This window comes from Syngnathus floridae, chromosome 16, assembly GCF_059516105.1.
Source record: "Syngnathus floridae isolate MCC-2025c chromosome 16, RoL_Sflo_1.0, whole genome shotgun sequence".
Classification (NCBI taxonomy): domain Eukaryota; kingdom Metazoa; phylum Chordata; class Actinopteri; order Syngnathiformes; family Syngnathidae; genus Syngnathus; species Syngnathus floridae.
The window spans coordinates 2863289-2881382 of NC_142428.1; the positions used below are offsets into that span (position 1 = coordinate 2863289).

The 18094-nt window shown below is 49.9% G+C and overlaps 2 protein-coding genes across 6 annotated transcripts; one reads left to right on the forward strand and one right to left on the reverse strand.

Annotated features, from left to right (window-relative positions):
• Window positions 1–435: 435 nt before the first annotated feature.
• Window positions 436–13405, forward strand: sos2 (son of sevenless homolog 2 (Drosophila)). 2 transcript variants are annotated; one of them, XM_088400656.1, is made up of 23 exons: window positions 436–1384; window positions 3792–3917; window positions 3986–4117; window positions 4177–4341; window positions 4415–4621; window positions 5245–5388; window positions 5466–5576; window positions 6521–6619; window positions 6701–6828; window positions 6903–7558; window positions 7638–7719; window positions 7798–7920; window positions 7992–8104; window positions 8229–8451; window positions 8514–8633; window positions 8700–8862; window positions 8961–9078; window positions 9160–9332; window positions 9417–9533; window positions 9614–9857; window positions 9934–9978; window positions 10063–10166; window positions 10238–13405. In XM_088400656.1, exons 1-23 carry the CDS (start codon window positions 1301–1303, stop codon window positions 10730–10732), a joined length of 3972 nt encoding a protein of 1323 aa, XP_088256782.1. In that variant the 5' UTR covers window positions 436–1300; the 3' UTR covers window positions 10733–13405. The 2 variants fall into 2 exon arrangements, with proteins under 2 accessions (XP_088256782.1, XP_088256783.1); XM_088400657.1 differs by having other exon boundaries at window positions 9937–9978.
• Window positions 13406–13468: 63 nt separating this feature from the next.
• Window positions 13469–17265, reverse strand: LOC148385029 (uncharacterized). Of its 4 annotated transcripts, none has more exons than XM_088400661.1 (15): window positions 16924–17265; window positions 16577–16806; window positions 16469–16513; window positions 16240–16404; window positions 16067–16167; window positions 15774–15856; window positions 15506–15629; window positions 15268–15421; window positions 15097–15189; window positions 14933–15025; window positions 14690–14826; window positions 14542–14619; window positions 14013–14466; window positions 13821–13906; window positions 13469–13761 (listed from the first exon to the last, which is right to left on the reverse strand). In XM_088400661.1, exons 3-15 carry the CDS (start codon window positions 16508–16510, stop codon window positions 13650–13652), a joined length of 1722 nt encoding a protein of 573 aa, XP_088256787.1. In that variant the 5' UTR covers window positions 16511–16513; window positions 16577–16806; window positions 16924–17265; the 3' UTR covers window positions 13469–13649. The 4 variants fall into 4 exon arrangements, with proteins under 4 accessions (XP_088256787.1, XP_088256785.1, XP_088256784.1 ...); XM_088400659.1 differs by having other exon boundaries at window positions 14542–14622; window positions 16577–16803; window positions 16924–17264; XM_088400658.1 differs by having other exon boundaries at window positions 14542–14622; window positions 16924–17264.
• Between the last annotated feature and the right edge of the window lie 829 nt (window positions 17266–18094).

The window sequence follows — 18094 nt, forward strand, 5'->3', positions numbered from 1 at the left end:
ATTGCATTTTAAAAAGTTTTTGTTTAATACAATGTGTTTCACGTATAGTGTAATTTAATGATTATCAAAAGGAACAATATAGATTGTTAATACATCTTTATTTATATAGCGCTTTCACAACAGCTGTCGTCGTAAAAAGCGCTTTGCATAACAGATGTTATTATTTACATTTATAGGGATGGAATGGAAAAAAATACAATATTTTTAAAATATTACTTTTAAAAAATAAAAGTTATGTAACGTCGCTTCGAGTGAAATGTGCTTTTGTTATAAGCCATGAATAAACCAAGCAGGACTCGTATGCATTGTAAAAAAATAAAATAAAAAACATCGTTTTTGTGGAAGACGTGTCACTCATGTCAGCCTTGTTTTTTTATTATTTTTTTAATACATATATATATTTTGCTACAATAGTTGATCTGAAGGACGCCAGTAAGCAAGCAAGCAGGCAGACAGCGGAGTTGCCCCGAACGAACATCTTGTCCGACTTCCCAAAGCGAACCCAAAACCATCCCGGCTGGCTGCGCCTCCTCCTCCTGCGCCGCACCGCTCACAGAAGACTTTCCCACGGCGGGACTTGACCGTGTCGCCGCCCTCCGACTCGTCGGATTTCTTTACTTTGGGACCACTGCTGTGCGACTATTTTCTTTTGTTTTGTTTTTGTTTGAGGGAGGATTTTCAACGCTTCCAAGCTGTCCGCATGTGACGGCGGAGAAAGTGTGTCTTGTTCGTCGGAGGCCAGCGGCGGCTTTGCTCCGCCGAGCTAACCGTGCTAGCGTTACAGGTGTCTTCGAAGGCGCCCCGGAACCCACCGCGTTCCCAATTTTGCCCGTTATCGGGCTTCTTCGCCCCAAATGCCGCCACTTTATTCAACTTAACGTGCCTGTGATAGTTTAGAACCGGCGAGGGTGTCGCTTAGCCACCTTGTTGTTAGCCGTTAGCTTCCGAGTTAGCCGCCGTGCTGTGTTTACACCGAACGGTGGGCTAACCCCCCTCGTTAGCCGGCAAAGCTAACGAGTGGACCCCGGAGCTACATGTGCCTAACCCCGAATGTAGATTGCTTTTCAACGCCTTAACAAAACCACCTCCCCGCCCAGTCCGGTTCGTATACGATCGAAGGCAACCGGCCGCGTTGGACGGACGAACAGACGGACTCTTTAGCCGTGCTCGCCGCCCTGGACTGACCCACCCACCCACAAAAGCGGGCTAACTATCCGCCGGGGCCGATGCTGACAGTTCGGGCCGGAGCACGGCAACGCCAGGAGCCGCCACCACCGCCACCGCAGCAGAAGCAGCAGCGATGCAGCCCCAGCAGATCTACGACTTTTCCAGTGACGAGAACAGTCACAAGTGGAGAGGCCTCTTCGTGCAAGCCCTGCGCAAGGTAATGAGCAACAACAGCAAAACGTCTCCGTCGAGCAAACCTTTGCCATCAAAACAAACAATTACATTCACTCTTTGGGTTTTTTTCTGTGCTAAATATAAATATTCTTTTCCAGGAAGTGATGATTGACATCATCGTCACGAAAATTTGGTTAGGAACCCACACATGAACCTAAAATGTCACCTGTTTGCTATTTTTGCACACCAAAATATCAATTTGGCATCATCGTGGTGTTAAAGAACAGTGTGATTTGTGCGGCTATGTTTAGACCAAAGTAGTGCTTTGCCACCCTCTTGGAGCAACCCGGTGGCTACTTTGATGGCTCAAAATGCGAGCTAGTGTGTCCTGACTTCCTCCCAATTAACATCAGTTTGAACGTGATTGTTTAATTCCCAATGCAGCCACGTGATCTGGGAGGGTGTGCATACTTGTGCTAACTGTTACTTTAGCCAACATTGTTCCCAAGGGCCTACTGTAAATGAAACTTCCAGAAGGGGAAGTCGTTTTAATTTGAATGTCCTTGCTCAGCAGAATTACAACTTTCTTTTTCCTCTCCATCATCATGAGCAGCGGCACGATTGGTTTGATCAAATTGAATGGAAATGTTCTCCATTTTTGTCACTTTTGTTTACATTTAAAAAAAAATGAGTGAGCCACTGATGGCGCCATTTGTGTGTGGATGACGGTGTGCTGTTGTGCTTGCGTGTCGTCCCGGCTATTCCGGACGACGACGGCGGCCTCATTTAGCCTCCGCCACGCCGCCGTTATTGACAACTGTGCATTCCCGCCGTCTGCCCTTTTGCTGGCATCAAGAGTCGCAGCCGTGCTTTTTCGCTGTGTTCCCTCGTCGGTTTGAAGCTTCGGTTACGAGCCTCCTTAATTAACCTTGGCCACCATTTTTGTAATTTTATGTATTAAAAAAACTTAGAATAATCCCGATTGGGCAGTTTATTTCAACCATTTTGATCATCAGGTCTAAATTTTTATTGTGTCACAAAACTTGTTCATCGATAGTTCGAAGCTACGTTTGAAACCTGGCGATTTTTCTCTTTGGTATTGAAGCATGCTTTCGCTTTTTGTGCGGCGTGTGACGTCGTCTGCGGTCGTGTGTGTGTTCGAACCTGCGCGCGTGTGTCTTTTGTCTGCCAGTTGATCTCTGCCCCGAGTTTTCCCCAGACAGTCTGCTCGTAATGGCCGATGATGTCATGGCGTGAATCACAAACAGTGACACATGCTTGGCTTTAATAACAAGCACACACTCACACACACAACCTGCAACCTGAGCCCAATGTGCCCCCCCCCCCTGCCTCGCCCCTCCCCTCACATACACAGCTCAGTGAATAATCAATTGAATTAGAAATGTTAAGCCGGTTTCAACATTGTCCAGTTGCTATTGTACGGCCCAGCCTTTGTTTTGCACAAATTTTAACCTTACCAATTTTTTAACTCCATAACCGACGCCTAATCCTGATCATATAAATCCTCATTTGTGATATTTTTGTATTATATATATTGTTTTTAAATTGTTTTGGCATTAGATGACGAGCAGTGTAAAAAGTGCAGCATCACAGACAAAGCTCCTGAATGTCGGTGCAGAGCTCTCACTCTGTCTTTTTATGCAGTTTTTTCCAATTGTGCATTTTGCCGCTTTGCTCCCATCCTGCCGCTGTCCGGTGGGCGGCGGTTGACACGTGTTGCTCGCGGGCCTCGGCGAGGCGGGCCAACCGTGGTGCGAATGTAGCTTGCGCAAGGGGGAAACCCCTGGAAGTGCGCGGCGCCGTGACTCACCAAGCTCGGCGTTTTCTGGAATTTGGTCAAGTGCACGCGTGCAGGCTTGATCTCAGAGTCCGCTTTTGCTTGTGAATGCGGAGCTGTAAATATCGAGAGTGTGCGCGTTTCGAAGTGGAGGTGTCTGATTTCCAGCCAGTCTTGTGAGTGTGCAACTACTGGAACGGCAACCAGGCCAACTTGTGGCTTCTGATTTTCCACTTTGTCGACTGGCCCAAAGTTCATAACACGAGTAAAAGGCAAGATTCGGTATTTCTTTTTATTTGTTTTTTCGCTCCGCCACGGGGACTGGATTCTCGGAGAGGGGACTTTCTGCACGCTGCAGCATCTCCAGTCAAGTCAGAGCATAGGAATGCTGGGCGCCGATGACGTTGGCCTTTTTAAGTCTTAGCGCTCGCATTCCTTCCTGCGGGGCCTGGCGCTCGCTTTCCCCGTGGCCTACTTTGCTTCTCTGCCCGACCTCGCCGTTCGCTGTCCACCTGCTCGGACCGTTCTCGCCCTGAGGATCTCAACTGACTGCATTCCTGCCAGAGGGCTCGACCCCGTCCGTCCACGGCATCCTTTCGGGCTTTTAAATGAATGCTCATTTGCCCCATTTTTTTTTTTTTGTCATGTTCAGGTGCAGAAGCAGGTCCACCCTAACCTCCAAGCCAAGGAGGACGCCCTGCAGCACATTGAGGAGCTGATCCTGCAGCTTCTCAACATGCTGTGCGTGGCGCAGCCTCGCTCCGTGCAGGACGTGGAGGTAAAAACGCCACTTTGTCGTCTTTGCAAGGCGGCTAGGTTGGTTAACCTTCCTTTTGCCGTCACCAGGAGCGAGTTCAGAAGACCTTTCCCCACCCGATAGACAAGTGGGCCATCGCCGACGCGCAGTCGGCCATCGAGAAGCGGAAGAGGAGGAATCCCTTGCTTCTCCCCGTGGACAAGATCCACCCGTTGCTTAAGGTTTGAGAAAGGTCGCTTGGTTTCCGTAAGACGTCCGCTGACTCGCCATTTCCAAACAGGAGGTGCTGGGCTACCGAGTGGACTACCACGTGTCGTTGTACATCGTGGCCGTGGTGGAGTACATATCGGCGGACATTTTGAAGTTGGCAGGCAACTACGTGGGCAACATTCGCCATTACGAGATCAGCCAGCAGGACATCAAAGTGTCCATGTGTGCCGACAAGGTGAAACGTTTGAATCATCAAAAAGGAAAAGAGCCATTTTTTCAGTTCGTCTGACCACGCTTTGACGTTGCAGGTGCTGATGGACATGTTCGACCAGGAGGACGACATCGGCCTGATGTCGCAGTGCACCGACGAGCCCTCCACGTCGGGCGAGCTGACGTACGACGACCTGGTGCGTCTGGAGATCGCCGAGGAGCGCCAGTACCTGCGCGAGCTGGACCTCATCATCAAAGTGTTCCGTCACCACTTCCTGTCCAACTCCAAAATCTTCACGCCGCGGGTAAGCAAGCAAGCCAGCGAGGCGCGGCGCTGGAAAATCCGTCTGACGAGCAGTCCGCTTTCCCAGCTTAGCGTGATTACAAACGCATTTAGGGCCAAATCCCACCTAAGCGTATTGAAGGATTACTCCCAGCTCAGCAAATGAAACCCAAACAAGAGCGGCGTACGATATTGTGAAGGCGCGAATGGAAAGTTGGGCCCTCGGCTGCGGCTTTTGCATAGTTGCTCTTTTTTGGGTAATTTGCGGCATGGCTGGGATGAGGAGGCCCTCGCGGAATGCGCAGCGTGTTATTATGTAGAGACAAGAACGGCATCTGCCTGGCCAAAATAGCGCCAATTATGTCTGCCTGCCGCTTCTTCTGCTCCACTCCAATGTTGTTTTTAGCCCCCGTCGCTCCTTCCTTTTACATCATGCTAATGAACGTGACCTTTTGCCAGATAAAGCAATCATGAAGGATGATGCACGCTGAAAAGGTACAAATGGAAGAAGATCAGTCGGAGAAGTTATTGTTGGAATGAAAATCGAATTGTGTGAAGAAGAAAAAAGTTGAGATGTACAGGTCGTTAGAAAAAGACATTTTAAGCAAAGCAAAAAAGCGCTTTGTTTTTGGTTGCGCCGCTCAGGACGTGGAGGTGATCTTCAGCAACATCCTGGACATCCACGAGCTGACGGTCAAGCTGCTCGGCCTCATCGAGGACGCCGTGGAGATGACGGCAGACGGCAGCCCTCACCCTTTGGTGGGCAGTTGCTTCGAGGACCTGGCCGAGGTGCGCTCGTTTCTCACGCCGCCGAATCTGGGTCGACGCGCATGTCGTAATACGGTTTTTGTCGGCTGCGTGCGCAGGAGCAAGCGTTCGACCCCTACGAGACGCTCTCCCAGGACATCCTCAGCAAAGTCTTCCACGAGCACTTCAACAACCTGATGGCCCGACCCACCGTGGGCCTCTACTTCCAGGTACCAACGACTGACCCATTGACTTTTTGCTCAAGCTGAAGAAATAACAGCAAAGCTTTGGCTCCCTCTAGTGGTGACTTTGTGCCCAAGCAAAATAGTGAGTTGAGGAGCTTCTGGTGAGTCAGTGAATGTTTCAGTGGAGGTCAAGACACACATAGTCTGTGTCAGTTACTCTGAGATTTTCGGTATTTGCAGCAGTGGGGGAATTTTTGTATGTGGGGGGGGGTGATCAAATTTGTTTCTCTTTTCTTCAGCAATTTTTTAGTCGCCTCTATTCTCAGTCATCTCTTCAATCTGGTCTTACAGCTCCTTGCATGTTTTTCCAAAACAAACCGTCTCTAAACCACTCCCTGTCTTTAAAAAAAAAAAAAACACCCTGGAAAGAAAACAAACAATAAAAAGACTTTTTGCACAGAGGTAAAAGTTAGGTCACTCCCTCTATTTGTTCCTGTGGTGCTTTGAAGCCAAGATGGAATTCCTCCCCGCGAGGATCTTGCGACGTGTTGGGCGTCTGTGTACGCTTTATTCACCGCAGCCACATTGTTTATTTTTTTTTTTTGTGGACATTCCTCGCAAGAATAGCACTGAAGCGTGCTCGGGGGCTGACACCAAAGTAACACCACAAAGACGACACAAATTGTAGTCTAATTTGTCCACTAATCGCTTCATATGTTCGTCAAAAACTCGGATGGGACTCGTCGTCCATTTTAGGGACTGCTGAGGAGCCTCCACTGCGAGCGTATTGATTGTCCATCAGGGGAAGAGGAGATTTAAATGGACGCCACTATGGTGGTGGCTTCTTCTCCGGTTACTCCCCCCCCGCCCTCGCATATGTCCACCTTTCGAAACATGTGAAATATATAGTACTGTACATGGCCGTTTTGCTTGGGAATGATTCTATATCAAGTCCACAAGTGGTTTCATGCCTTTTTTTTTCTTCACAGTCTGTAGCAGAAGGCTTCAAGGAGGCCGTTCAGTACGTCCTTCCGCAGCTGATGATGGTGCCTGTGTACCACTGCATGCACTACTTTGAGCTCCTGCAGGTACTCACTCATATTTGGGATATAGTATGGCGCAAGATGTGACGCCCCCCCTCCTTTCCCCCCATCATGTCCGCTGTGCAGCAACTTCAGGAGCGCAGTGAAGACCAGGATGACCGGGAGTGTCTGAAGCAGGCCATCACGGCGCTACTCAACCTCCAGTGCAGCGTGGAACGCATCTATGCCAAGCAGCAGCCACGGCGAAAGCCCGGGTAAATTCACTCTGACAGCGCTCGGAGTGTGTGTGTATTGACGTGTGTGTTTGTTGTGACCCCCCCCCCCGCAGCGAGCCCATGTACCGCCTGTACAGTCGACAGATCCGTAGCAAGCAGCTAGCCATCAAGCGCATGAACGAGATCCAAAAGAGCATCGACGGCTGGGAGGGCAAGGACATCGGCCAGTGCTGCAGCGAGTTCATCCTGGAGGGCCCGCTGCTGCGCGCCGGCGCCAAACACGAGCGCCACAACTTCCTCTTCGACGGCCTCATGATCAGCTGCAAGGCCAATCAGAGCTCGCGGCTGCCCGGCTCGGGGAGCGGCGCCGAGTACCGCCTGAAGGAGAAGTTTGTGCTGCGCAAAGTGCGCATCGTGGACCGCGAGGACTCGCCGGAGCTGCGGCACGCCTTCGAGCTGATGGGCAAGGACGAGAACTGCGCCGTCTTCTGTGCCCGGACAGGCGAGGAGAAGGCGGCGTGGATGGCGGCGCTGGTCACGCTGCAGTACCGCTCCACGCTGGACCGCATGCTGGACACGGAGCTGCAGCACGAGGAGCGGGCGCACCCGCTCCGGCTGCCCTCGCCGGAGCTTTACCGCTTCGCCGTGCAGGACTCTGAGGAGAACATCGTGTTTGAGGACAAAGTGCAAAGCAAAACGGGCATCCCCATCATCAAGGCGGGCACGGTGGTCAAACTCATCGAGAGGCTCACCTACCACATGTATGCCGGTGAGTATTTGTCATATTGTGCAGCGAGAACATTGCTTATTATTTGTATACTTTTTTCCTAACGAATTGTTTCTTTTAGATCCAAACTTTGTGCGCACTTTTTTGACCACCTACCGATCCTTCTGCAAGCCTCAGGAGCTTCTGACACTGCTGATTGACAGGTAAGCTCCTTCCTCGAGCACTTATTGTTGTTGCTGTTGATGTTTCCTTTGTGACATTCCCTCATTGCGTGTGTTCAGGATCGAAATCCCAGAACCGGAGCCTACGGAGGAAGACCGGCAGGCCCTGTGGAACGGCGACCAGCCCATGGCGGCTGAGCTCCAGAGGTTCCGCAAGGAATATGTGCAGCCGGTCCAGCTCAGGTGAGATGTTTACCTTTTTTCCTTCTACAGGTTAGAGTCAGTTGTGTCAGCTTCTCGGAATTGTTCTGCAGGGTTCTCAATGTATTCCGTCAGTGGGTGGAGCATCATTTCTATGACTTTGAAAACGACCCCGAGCTGAGGACTCGCTTAGAGGAATACATCAAGAGCAAAATCCAACTGCGAGGTCAGACTGTTCCCAAGTTGCTTCTACTTTTTTTTTTTTTTTTTGCCCTAATACAAAGCCACTTATCCCTAATATTTTGCTCTCCATTAACTTCCCCTCACCATTCCACCATTTTTGACCGCAGGCAAGTCCATGCGCAAGTGGGTGGAGTCCATCAACAAGATCATCCGGCGCAAGCTTCAGACCCAGTCCAACGGCGTGAGCCACAACCTCACCTTCGGCAGCACGCCCCCGCCCATCGAGTGGCACATCTGCCGTGCCGGCCAGGTGGACTCCTTCGACCTCATGACCCTCCACCCCATCGAGATCGCCCGGCAGCTGACCCTGCTGGAGTCCGAGCTCTACAGGTGAGTCGCCCCTCGTCGAAGCCGGGCGGGAAAAACGGGCGCTGACGGCGATCCGTCCGCAGAGCCGTGCGTCCGTCTGAGCTGGTGGGAAGCGTGTGGACCAAAGAGGACAAAGAAAAGAACTCGCCCAACCTGCTCCGGATGATCCGACACACCACCAATCTCACGCTGTGGTTTGAGAAGTGAGCGCCGCGCCGATGTGTCCTCTTTGCGCCGACGCACCAACTAAGCGTCCAAATGTGCGTCAGGTGCATCGTGGAGACCATGAACCTGGAGGAGCGTGTGGCGGTGTGGACACGCGTCATTGAGATCCTGCAGGTCTTTCAGGAGCTCAACAACTTCAACGGCGTGCTGGAGGTGGTCAGCGCCATCAACTCGGTCCCGGTCTACCGCCTGGACCACACCTATGAGGTGACCCATACGGTCCATGCATTTGCTCAGAAGACAAGTTGTAGCTTCTGGTCAATTTACCCCAAGATGGCCTCATGCGACCATGTTTGTGTGTGCAGGCCATACCGGAGAGGAAGAAGAGGATCCTGGAGGAGGCTGTGGAACTGAGTCAAGACCATTTCAAGAAGTACTTAGCCAAACTCAAGTCCATCAACCCGCCCTGTGTGCCTTTCTTTGGTAAGTCCACTCCAGCCTTTGTACCCGTCTGCATCGTTGTCCACATTAAGCTCAAACGTGGCCCCTCCTTCCTCACCGCAGGGATCTACCTTACCAACATCCTCAAGACGGAGGAGGGCAACCCGGACTTCCTGAAACGCCACGGCAAGGAGCTGATCAACTTCAGCAAGAGGAGGAAAGTGGCGGAAATCACCGGCGAGATCCAGCAGTACCAGAACCAGCCTTACTGCCTTAACGTGGAGCACGACATCAGGGTGCGTGCACAACGATGCAAGAACATCAAAGTTGAGGAAATATGGATGTTTTTGGTGTTGACTGACTTGTTTTTGAATCCTCAGCGGTTCTTTGAGAACTTAAACCCGATGGGAAACAGGAGCGAAAAGGAGTTTTCAGACTACTTGTTCAACACGTCCATGGAGATCGAGCCCAGGAACTGCAAACAAGCGCCTCGATTTGTAAGCCGCCGGCCGTCCGACGCACGCGAGAGAAAGGAAGCCCACGTGAGGGTTAACATGTGGTCTCCTCCCGCTCTCAGCCCAGAAAGACGACCTTCACGCTGAAATCGCCCGGGATCCGGCCCGTGCGAACCGTCAACGTGAAGGCCCTGGAGAGGGAGCCGCACCACAAGCTCACCTTCCGGAGCATCGCCGAGACGGACCCCGAGACGCCGGCGTCCGCCTCGGTGCCCACCTCCCCCAACACGCCCACCCCGCCGCAGTCGGCCTCCTCGGACCTCAGCTCGGTCTTCATGGAGCATGACCTCAGCAGCTCCTACGGCGGTGTGTTTGAGGCCCGCGTGGAATTTGGAGCCATCCTACATATTAGTAAACATGACCCTCTCTCTTTTGTATCTAGTAGGCTCCAACTCCATTTTTGCTCCGGTTCTCCTGCCACCTTGCAGTGAGTTTTGACTCGTCAGAATCGGAGTACTTTTCATGCTGGCTACTGCTTTTTTTTTAATGTATTGTTTGTGCCCGCTGTCAGAGTTCCAGTCGGTGTCATGCGGTAGCCTCCACCAGCTGGGGGAGGAGCTCCTCAAACCGCCGCCACTTCCGCCTCGAAGGAAGGACACCATGTCGGAAAGCAAAGTAAGACTTGAGGCTTCCTGCACCTGATCGTTGCTGGACTTTAAGCGTGTTGTCTGCATGTGTGTCATCAGAGCTCTCGGTCGGACAGCCCCCCCGCCATCCCCCCACGGCTGCCGCCGCCCCTGCCCAGGACGCAGCCGCGGACGCCGGGCTACAACGGCCCCTTGGACGGCCCCCTGCCCAGCCCTCCCCCGCCTCCCCCCCGGGACCCGCTCCCCGACACGCCGCCGCCCGTGCCCCAGCGGCCCCCGGAGATCTTCATCAACTACCCGTTCAACCTGCAGCCCTCGCCCGTGGGCCGCTACCACTGGGACTTCGGCAGCTCGCCCGCTTCGCCCAACACGCCGCCCGGCACGCCCTCGCCGCGCGTCCCCCGCCGGAGCTGCCCGCTCAGCGCCAGCCAGAACAGCCTGTGTCCGCTCCCGGCGCCCATCATCGCCGCCCCGCCCGTGCCCCCTCGCCACAACTCCAGCCCGCAGTTGCCCAAGCTCCCCCCAAAGACGTACAAGCGCGAGCTGCTGCACGGACTTTCGCTGGTGGAAAACAGCGCCGCGGGGGACCCGTAGGCCACGCCTTCTTTTTTTGCGAACCCTCCATGTTGATAAGGGGCGCTCATCTTGGCCGCGGGGACCTTATGGGCGGCACGTGGGCCTCTCAGTTCTGAGCCTTGGGTCTCTGCTCTGGCCTTCCTGTGAGCAGTTTGCATGTGCCCCCCCCCCTTTCCCCGTGCTTTCCTACCACTGTCCAAAAACGTGCATGTTAGCTTCACTGACGACTCAAAATCGGCCAGAGTGGATCTTAGTTTCTCTAAATGTGCCCCCGCAGTCGGCTGGCGACCCCGTCCAGGGTCGACCCTGACTTTTGCCTGCCGCCAGCCGGGATAGGATCCAGCTCACCTGCCGCTCTTAATTAAGAGGACAAGCGCTTTAGAAATGGAATGGATGGATCATTTTGTTGGGTTACAAATCTCTTCTTCAGCAGGTAAAATGCATTCTCTGTCGGGTTGATGTCTGAAGATTGACAAGTCGCATCCAGTCAAAGTCCTTTATTGTCTCGGAAGTGTCTTTTTGGATCTTGGGTTTGCAGTTGTGAGGTTCCGGGTTCCCATCGCAACTCCGGCGACTCGGGCTCCCTGCCACATTCCAACGACATGCATGTGAAGATCATCGCAGACTCAAATTGCCCACAGCGTGAATGTCAGTGTCGATGCTCGGGTGACAATATCTGCGATTGGTCGGCGACCGGTCCAGGGTGCCCAACGTCAGCTGGGATAAGCTCCAGCTCATCCGACCCCAATGAAATCAAGCACTATAGAAAATGGACGATTGTCTAATGGTGGACTTTAAAAACAGTTGGGCCAAAAATAATCCAGGACAGAACACCACTCGAGTCAATTTGACCTTTTTTTTTTTTTTGGACCCGACTGTTTTTAGTGTTTGCCCTGCAACCAGTCCAGGGGGTAGCTCGCTTTTTGCCCAAAGACGGCTAGGATAGGCTCCAGCTTCCCCACCCGTGACCCAAATGAGGACAAGCACTCTACAAAAAAAATGGACGGCTAGGTGGCTAAATAGAAAATGGTCGCATCCCATTTGGGGAAAGTTCTCACTGTTGTAGCTTCAACTGTTACGCTTCTTTCTCACCGAACAGCTGCCAAAGTCTTATCTGTATTTTATGCAGGGGGATAAGGGAAAGGGATTCTTTGTTTGCTTTTGCTCCTTTTTTTTTTGTTTGTTTTTATACATGACTTGCAAAAGGTGACCGTGATTCCGCCATCCCCTCAACTCTACACTGTGACTGTTTCCAAGACACACAAAAAGTTGCCTTCCCCCCCCACGCCCCGCCCCGCCCCCTCCGCCAACATCCCGGCTCGGATTTTTTGCACATCGAGCTCATGCGAACTTTGATTCCCGTCAAGCCACGATGTCAAAACGGCGGACATCGGAATGACCCTGACCTAAGCGCCAAATACCGACAAACTCCCCCCCTTCCCCCCCTCCCCTCCCCACCCAGGACTGAGAATCCAGCCAACCGCGCCGCTCGGATGTGCCTTTTTGTTTTGTTTTCTACTTAACGGTGTCTCTAATAATATGCTAAAATGGAAACAAAAAAAATAAGAAACAAGTTGCCTATGTAAGGTTTAGAACAAAAAGCTATACGACTATGAACTTGTACATGTTTGTGGATAGTGTGTGTGTGCGTCTGTGCGTGTGGGTGTCAGTGTGTGTGTATGTATATGTGTATATATATATTTCATGTATACATACATATACACTGACGAAATAATTTGTATAAAGTCACGTTTCTGGTTGTACTCTCATCCGTAGCTGTTCAGTCCGATAATGCCTAATAATAATCACATTCATAATAATAATAATAATGAGCGATGCTGCTACGGTCAGATAAAAACCAGAAAGACAACTAATGCACTTACATGACAATCTCCAGTGGAAGCCGTTTTGTTCCTCTCTGAAGTTGTAAGAAAAACACACACACACACGATACGGCGATCACTTCATCTTGCTAAGATTCATTCATTTTTTTGGGGGGGGGGGACACGTGCACTTTAGGCCGTCCCGTTTGAGGAGCCAGGGTACCCCCGCACGCAAATTAAAAAAAGACGTCAAACTGTCCCCAGCTCCCATCATGATGACCACCACAAGCCGCTTCTTTAAATGGAGAAGCAAAAAATATATAGTTTTTCCAGTCAGTATTTTTATTTTTATTTTTTTTTGCTGGGTTCTCCGGATGCTATGTGGCCTTTTAACACCTTTGTATTATTATTAACAGTCTTGATGAGTTGAATAAATCACCCAGTCTTATTTTCTACTCGAAGCCCCCCCCCCTTCCCCCTCCCTCGCTGCTCTTGTTTGACAGAACTCATTGGATCATTTAGTTTTATTTGATAACTCGGATTGGGGGTGAAGTGGTGAACATTTAAGACTGAATATTGGAAATGTTAAGGAAAATTTAAGGGATGAGTCATATTGAGGGAAAGAAAATAAAAATATTTTATTTTACTCTTATTATATACTGCCCCAGTTTGCTAGTATTAATGCACGGAAATTAGATTGGGGTAAATTCAGATGTAATCAATTATGAAATTATCAATTGATTGTCACTGCTCTGGCCAATACTCTGATGTAAAAGTTTTGCTTCAGCGCCCCCTTGTGGCCAAATCTGTTGAAATGAGGGGAGGAGCTTCATTAGTCGGGCAATAAATAGACTTGCCTAATAGAAAAGTGCTTTTGCGCCATCTTGTGATATGTATAGGGAATTGCAAACTTGCAGAAAGTGCGACCTAATTTTCAAAAGACTTCCCAACAACTTTATTTTCATAACCTTACAACTACAGAATGTAAATTTGTAATTCTGCATTGCCATTTTTTTGTCTCCCGAGATAATTCTAATAGAATTCCGAGCTACACGTTGTGGTTTTATTTCCTTGGTCTCAGAAGCCAAAATGTTTCAGAAGCCTTGGAGCAGTCAAACAGTGCTGCAGGGTCCCTCGCTGTCCTCACTCTCCTCCCACAATCGTCCACTGGGCGGCGCCGCAGATTGGCCCGACAGCGGTAGCTGGACCGGGCTTTGTCCAGCTCTAAAGGAGAAAGAAACCATGACATGAGCAAGAGCAAACATCCTGTGAGAGCAACTTACCTCTGATGTTCTCTCGGGGTAAGAAAGTTTACCCTGGCGGGGGTCTTGACCGGCATGAAGCCTCTGTGCTCCTTCTCAGGAGACAGCTGCACATGGAACATCAGAGTACAGAAAATTTGGTAGCCTAGTCAAGTTCTCCCAGATGAAATAGTTAGCAACTGATGCTAATATAAAAGGTTTGAGAGCTATTACCTGCTTTGTCGGATTGTCCCAGATGGGCCTGAAGGCACTCTTGGCTCGGAGCGGCGGTGACCCCATCCTGACGCTGACTAGCCTTTTCCCGCAGTTGTTGGGTGTCCTCGGAGGAGGGTGAGGGGTCCGTCTGGGAATCTGCCAGCGGAGGCAGACGCTCTTCTCCGAATGTTGAGAGGACGGCTTAAGGAGGACAGGAACCTGACTGTCCTCGTCCTCATCTTCCCTGCAGGAGGTCACCGAGGAGTCTTCAAAGGCGGACGTGTTGTCCGCATCACTTTGCGGCTCTTCAAAGCCAGTGTGGCCCTCAGGCTCCGGTGTGACGAGGCAACAGCGGGCCGACGTGCACCTACAGGTCTGCCGTCTCACTGGACTGCAGGACCAGCACTCCACGCGCATGGAGTGCTGATCCACACCAGACCCGTTTGTCAGGCCCGACACCTGCTGGCTCTCCCTAAAAGAAAGCGAACACTCATAAGTGCAATCTTTACATATTTTACAAGGACCATCAGGGGGCGCCCACATTCACCTTGGACCTGCACTTTCCCCCTTTGTCCTGTAAGAGGCGCTGTCTGCAGACAAGCTGCTGGCCTCTGCTTCACCGCAACTACTGGAATGCAAGTCAGTCAAAACAACACAATTTTGGGTGAACATGCAGTCGGTCAGAGTCCACGTACTGCGCTTCTCCAATGTCCCAGCGGACCTCCTCCTCCAAGATGGTGTGACATCGCGACAAAATGGCCCGGAGTGTTCGCTCGGTGCCCAGGAGCAGGCTGCAGTCCGGATGATCTTTGCCCGTCCACTGCAGCAAGTTCTCAACGCAAGCATAACAAGCAAGTAACAACTTTTTGTGTTGTTTTTTCTGCAAAATTTCATTCACCTGGGCTTGGATAAAGAAATGTTTGTGTGAGGTGTCTGACCTGGATGTGACTCAGGTAGCCGTGAACACGAGTAACAGGCGCTAGAAGAAGCGACAACACTTGGATTTGGTCCTTCTCCACTTGGCCGCTTCCCTGTTCGTGCACAAGCACAATTCAAATTCAGTTTTTCATTCAGTTGCCCTTGTTGTCAATTGAATGTTTACCTGTTCCTCATGCTTGCCCAACTTGTGGACTTCCAGCGAGAGGAAGGAGGCCAGCGCCCCCACGTAGGCCACGTAGGCGTCCGAGAAAGAAGTCTTCAAACACAGATTTCGTTTTAGCGACACTTGGTCGGCGGGTGTTTGGGAACCCAAACCCCTGAGGTGCCCGCTCACGTCGTTCTGTCCGACGAGCCTAACTAGAACATCTCCCACCAGAGATTTCCATCGCTGTGCGGCCAGTCGCTCCTGCAGGGTGTCTCTGAACACCAGGTGGCGCTGCAGGAGCCGCTCAACCAACGAGGCGAATTTCTCGCTGCAGTCAAAAATTCTATTATATATTTATCAGCAATTTTAAGTTACAATAAAATTTAAATTGAGATGCTTGTAATATCTGAAAACATGCTGAGCTTACTGAGGGTTCGAGGTCACGTGTTGCGTGGGCGTTGTGCTCTTATATTGGTTGTGGAGTTGCTCCAAAGTGGACACGTACTCCCACTCCGAGTGGAGCAGCTGCAGCGCCACCTGGTGTCGCGCATCTGTGTTGCACAAACATTCATCGTATAGTTAGAATACATATTTTTAAAATAATGAATGAAAACAATGTTGCTTAAAAAAGCAGGTTATTCAGTTAATTCTAACGTGTCATAAAAAAGATGCATGTGTGTGTTTGAAGTTGTGACCTGTTCCTTCGGTGAGTCCGGCTTTAAGACCCTGCAAGAAGCAATGTAGCAGAACTTTTCCGCGGCATGCCTCTGCTGGTTCACTGCATGAAAATATAATATATATTAAATATATATATATATATATATATATATATATATATATATTCCGGTACAATATAAATTGCTCAGTTGCATATTTTATTTTAAATTAACCCATAACTTTAATAAATTAAGGTGAACTCCTTGTTAAAGATGTTTTAAAAATAGGTCATTTTGGATTTTTTTTCATATGGGAAAAACATTTAAGTTACGTTTCGTTGCATGTAGCTGCAGTACTCTCTGCATCCTCTTGATGACGCTGCGTGGCGCCACGCAGCGCCACGACTTGACCCCGCATGACGCCAAGCTCCTCCTGCACGAGGCGACACAACTCGTCAGCCTACTGTCAACTTTGCAAACAACAAAGAAACAGATGCACTCCGACCCTGAGGGACTCCACCAGTGCTTCCAAGCGCCATGCTTTCTCCCGACACCGGCGCCGGTTGTCCTCCATCTCGTCGCGCATGACCGAGTCGCCGTGCTGGATGTGGGCCAGTTCCAGCAAGGCGCCCGTCAAGCCCGTCTTCAGTTCCGAGACCATCCACTGCACCTGAATTCGTGTTTTGTTGTACATCAGTTGTACAATGAATTTAAAGTCATTCTATTTTTCTTACCTTGGAGATTTCTGTGACAAGCTCCGCCTCCTGAGGCTTCATGACCTTTAACAAAAAATGACTCTTGACCAAAATAACAACTTGGTGAAGCAGCATGTGGTTCATTACCTGAGTTTACTCTCATGCAGTCTGCCCAAAGTGTATGTTTGCGATCACAAAGCGGCGCTCCTGCTGTACTCCATTGTTGCATACAATGCGGCTGTGTCTCGACTTCAAAATCATTCTATGACCCGATTTTGCCAAGGCGTGGGGCCCCCCGCCAGCGGCCCCTCTGCTCGAGGAAGTGACAAGCCCCGCCAGAGTGCATGCCCTGCAGGAGTTCAGCCCGCCGCAGTCTGCTGAACACAAACAAAACCACTAAAAATGAATCCCTTAGGACATTTGTTGAAAACCAGTTTCACATAGGGGGAAAAAAAGCAAGTTTAGATCATTTTAAAAGCGAAAGCATGACTTACCTCAATTAAATAGGCTCCTTGAGATTCCCCACTGCACCTTTAAAACGACTCCTTCATATTCTCCCCTTCGGCAGCTTTCAAAACATTTGTTTTCCACCTGAAACTGCAAAAAAATACTCCATTATATTCCTTTCCCACTTGCCCCCCCCAAAAAAAACTATCTTCGTTTTATTCCCTTTCTGCAAAATATGCTTCTTTTGTATTCCTTTTTTCTTGATTCTTTCAAAAAGGCTGAGTGTTTGCTCAACACTGATTTTGTAACGCTCAGCAGTGTGGGCAGCAGATGTCCTGTGTGACGTCACCATTATGAACGCACTGCAGTCCACTTGAACGTGTGTAAAAGGAGTGTGAATAGGGCAATGAAATGACCTCCTCCGTCCACAAGAGGCGCTACTGAGACAGCGCCTTAACACTTAAGTGCTCCTACCCTGTTGGCAATTAAAAAGGTATGCAAGTCCACACACACACACACACCACACACACGCACACTTTGAATTGTGGCAGTGTAACAAGGCACCGATGGTCTCTTCAAACAAATTCTTTCCTCCAATCAAGTTGAGCTCAGCAGAGGCCTTGCGGCTATCTGCCAGGAAGCCAGATCATCCCTCGCTTGATTGCCCCCTCGGATCCCCTGAATCCCTGTCTGTGTTTCCGTCCGACCGTCTGTCTATCCCTCGTAGCTTTCGTCACGTTGCCTGAATCTCCTGATGAAACAAAGCGCTCTTTCATAAACAATTTGCAAGACATTTAAAAGGTTCTGCTTAGCCAGAAGGCCCAGCAGCCTGTAAACACGCAATCAATGTCAATACAGCCGAACGTCTCACTGCAAAAATAGTCCAAAATATTGCAAGGATAAACTTGCAGTTTTTTAAACTATGGTCATTTCCATGTCAGGGAAGTTCTAGCTGATTTTAAGGCCCACTATTTTGCTTTATTTTTATTATTATGTTTTATTTTATTTATTTTATTTATTTTATTTATTATTATTATTATTATTATTATTATTATTATTAATATTATTATTATTATTATTATTATACCTCTGTTTTAATTTAATTTAATTCTTGTGCGTACTTGGTGCACTGAAATTCCACTTCCAAACACTAGATGACGCTACACCTACTTATCTGTAACTGAATTCGGTTAAATACAAAGTTTGCTAAAGTTTGAT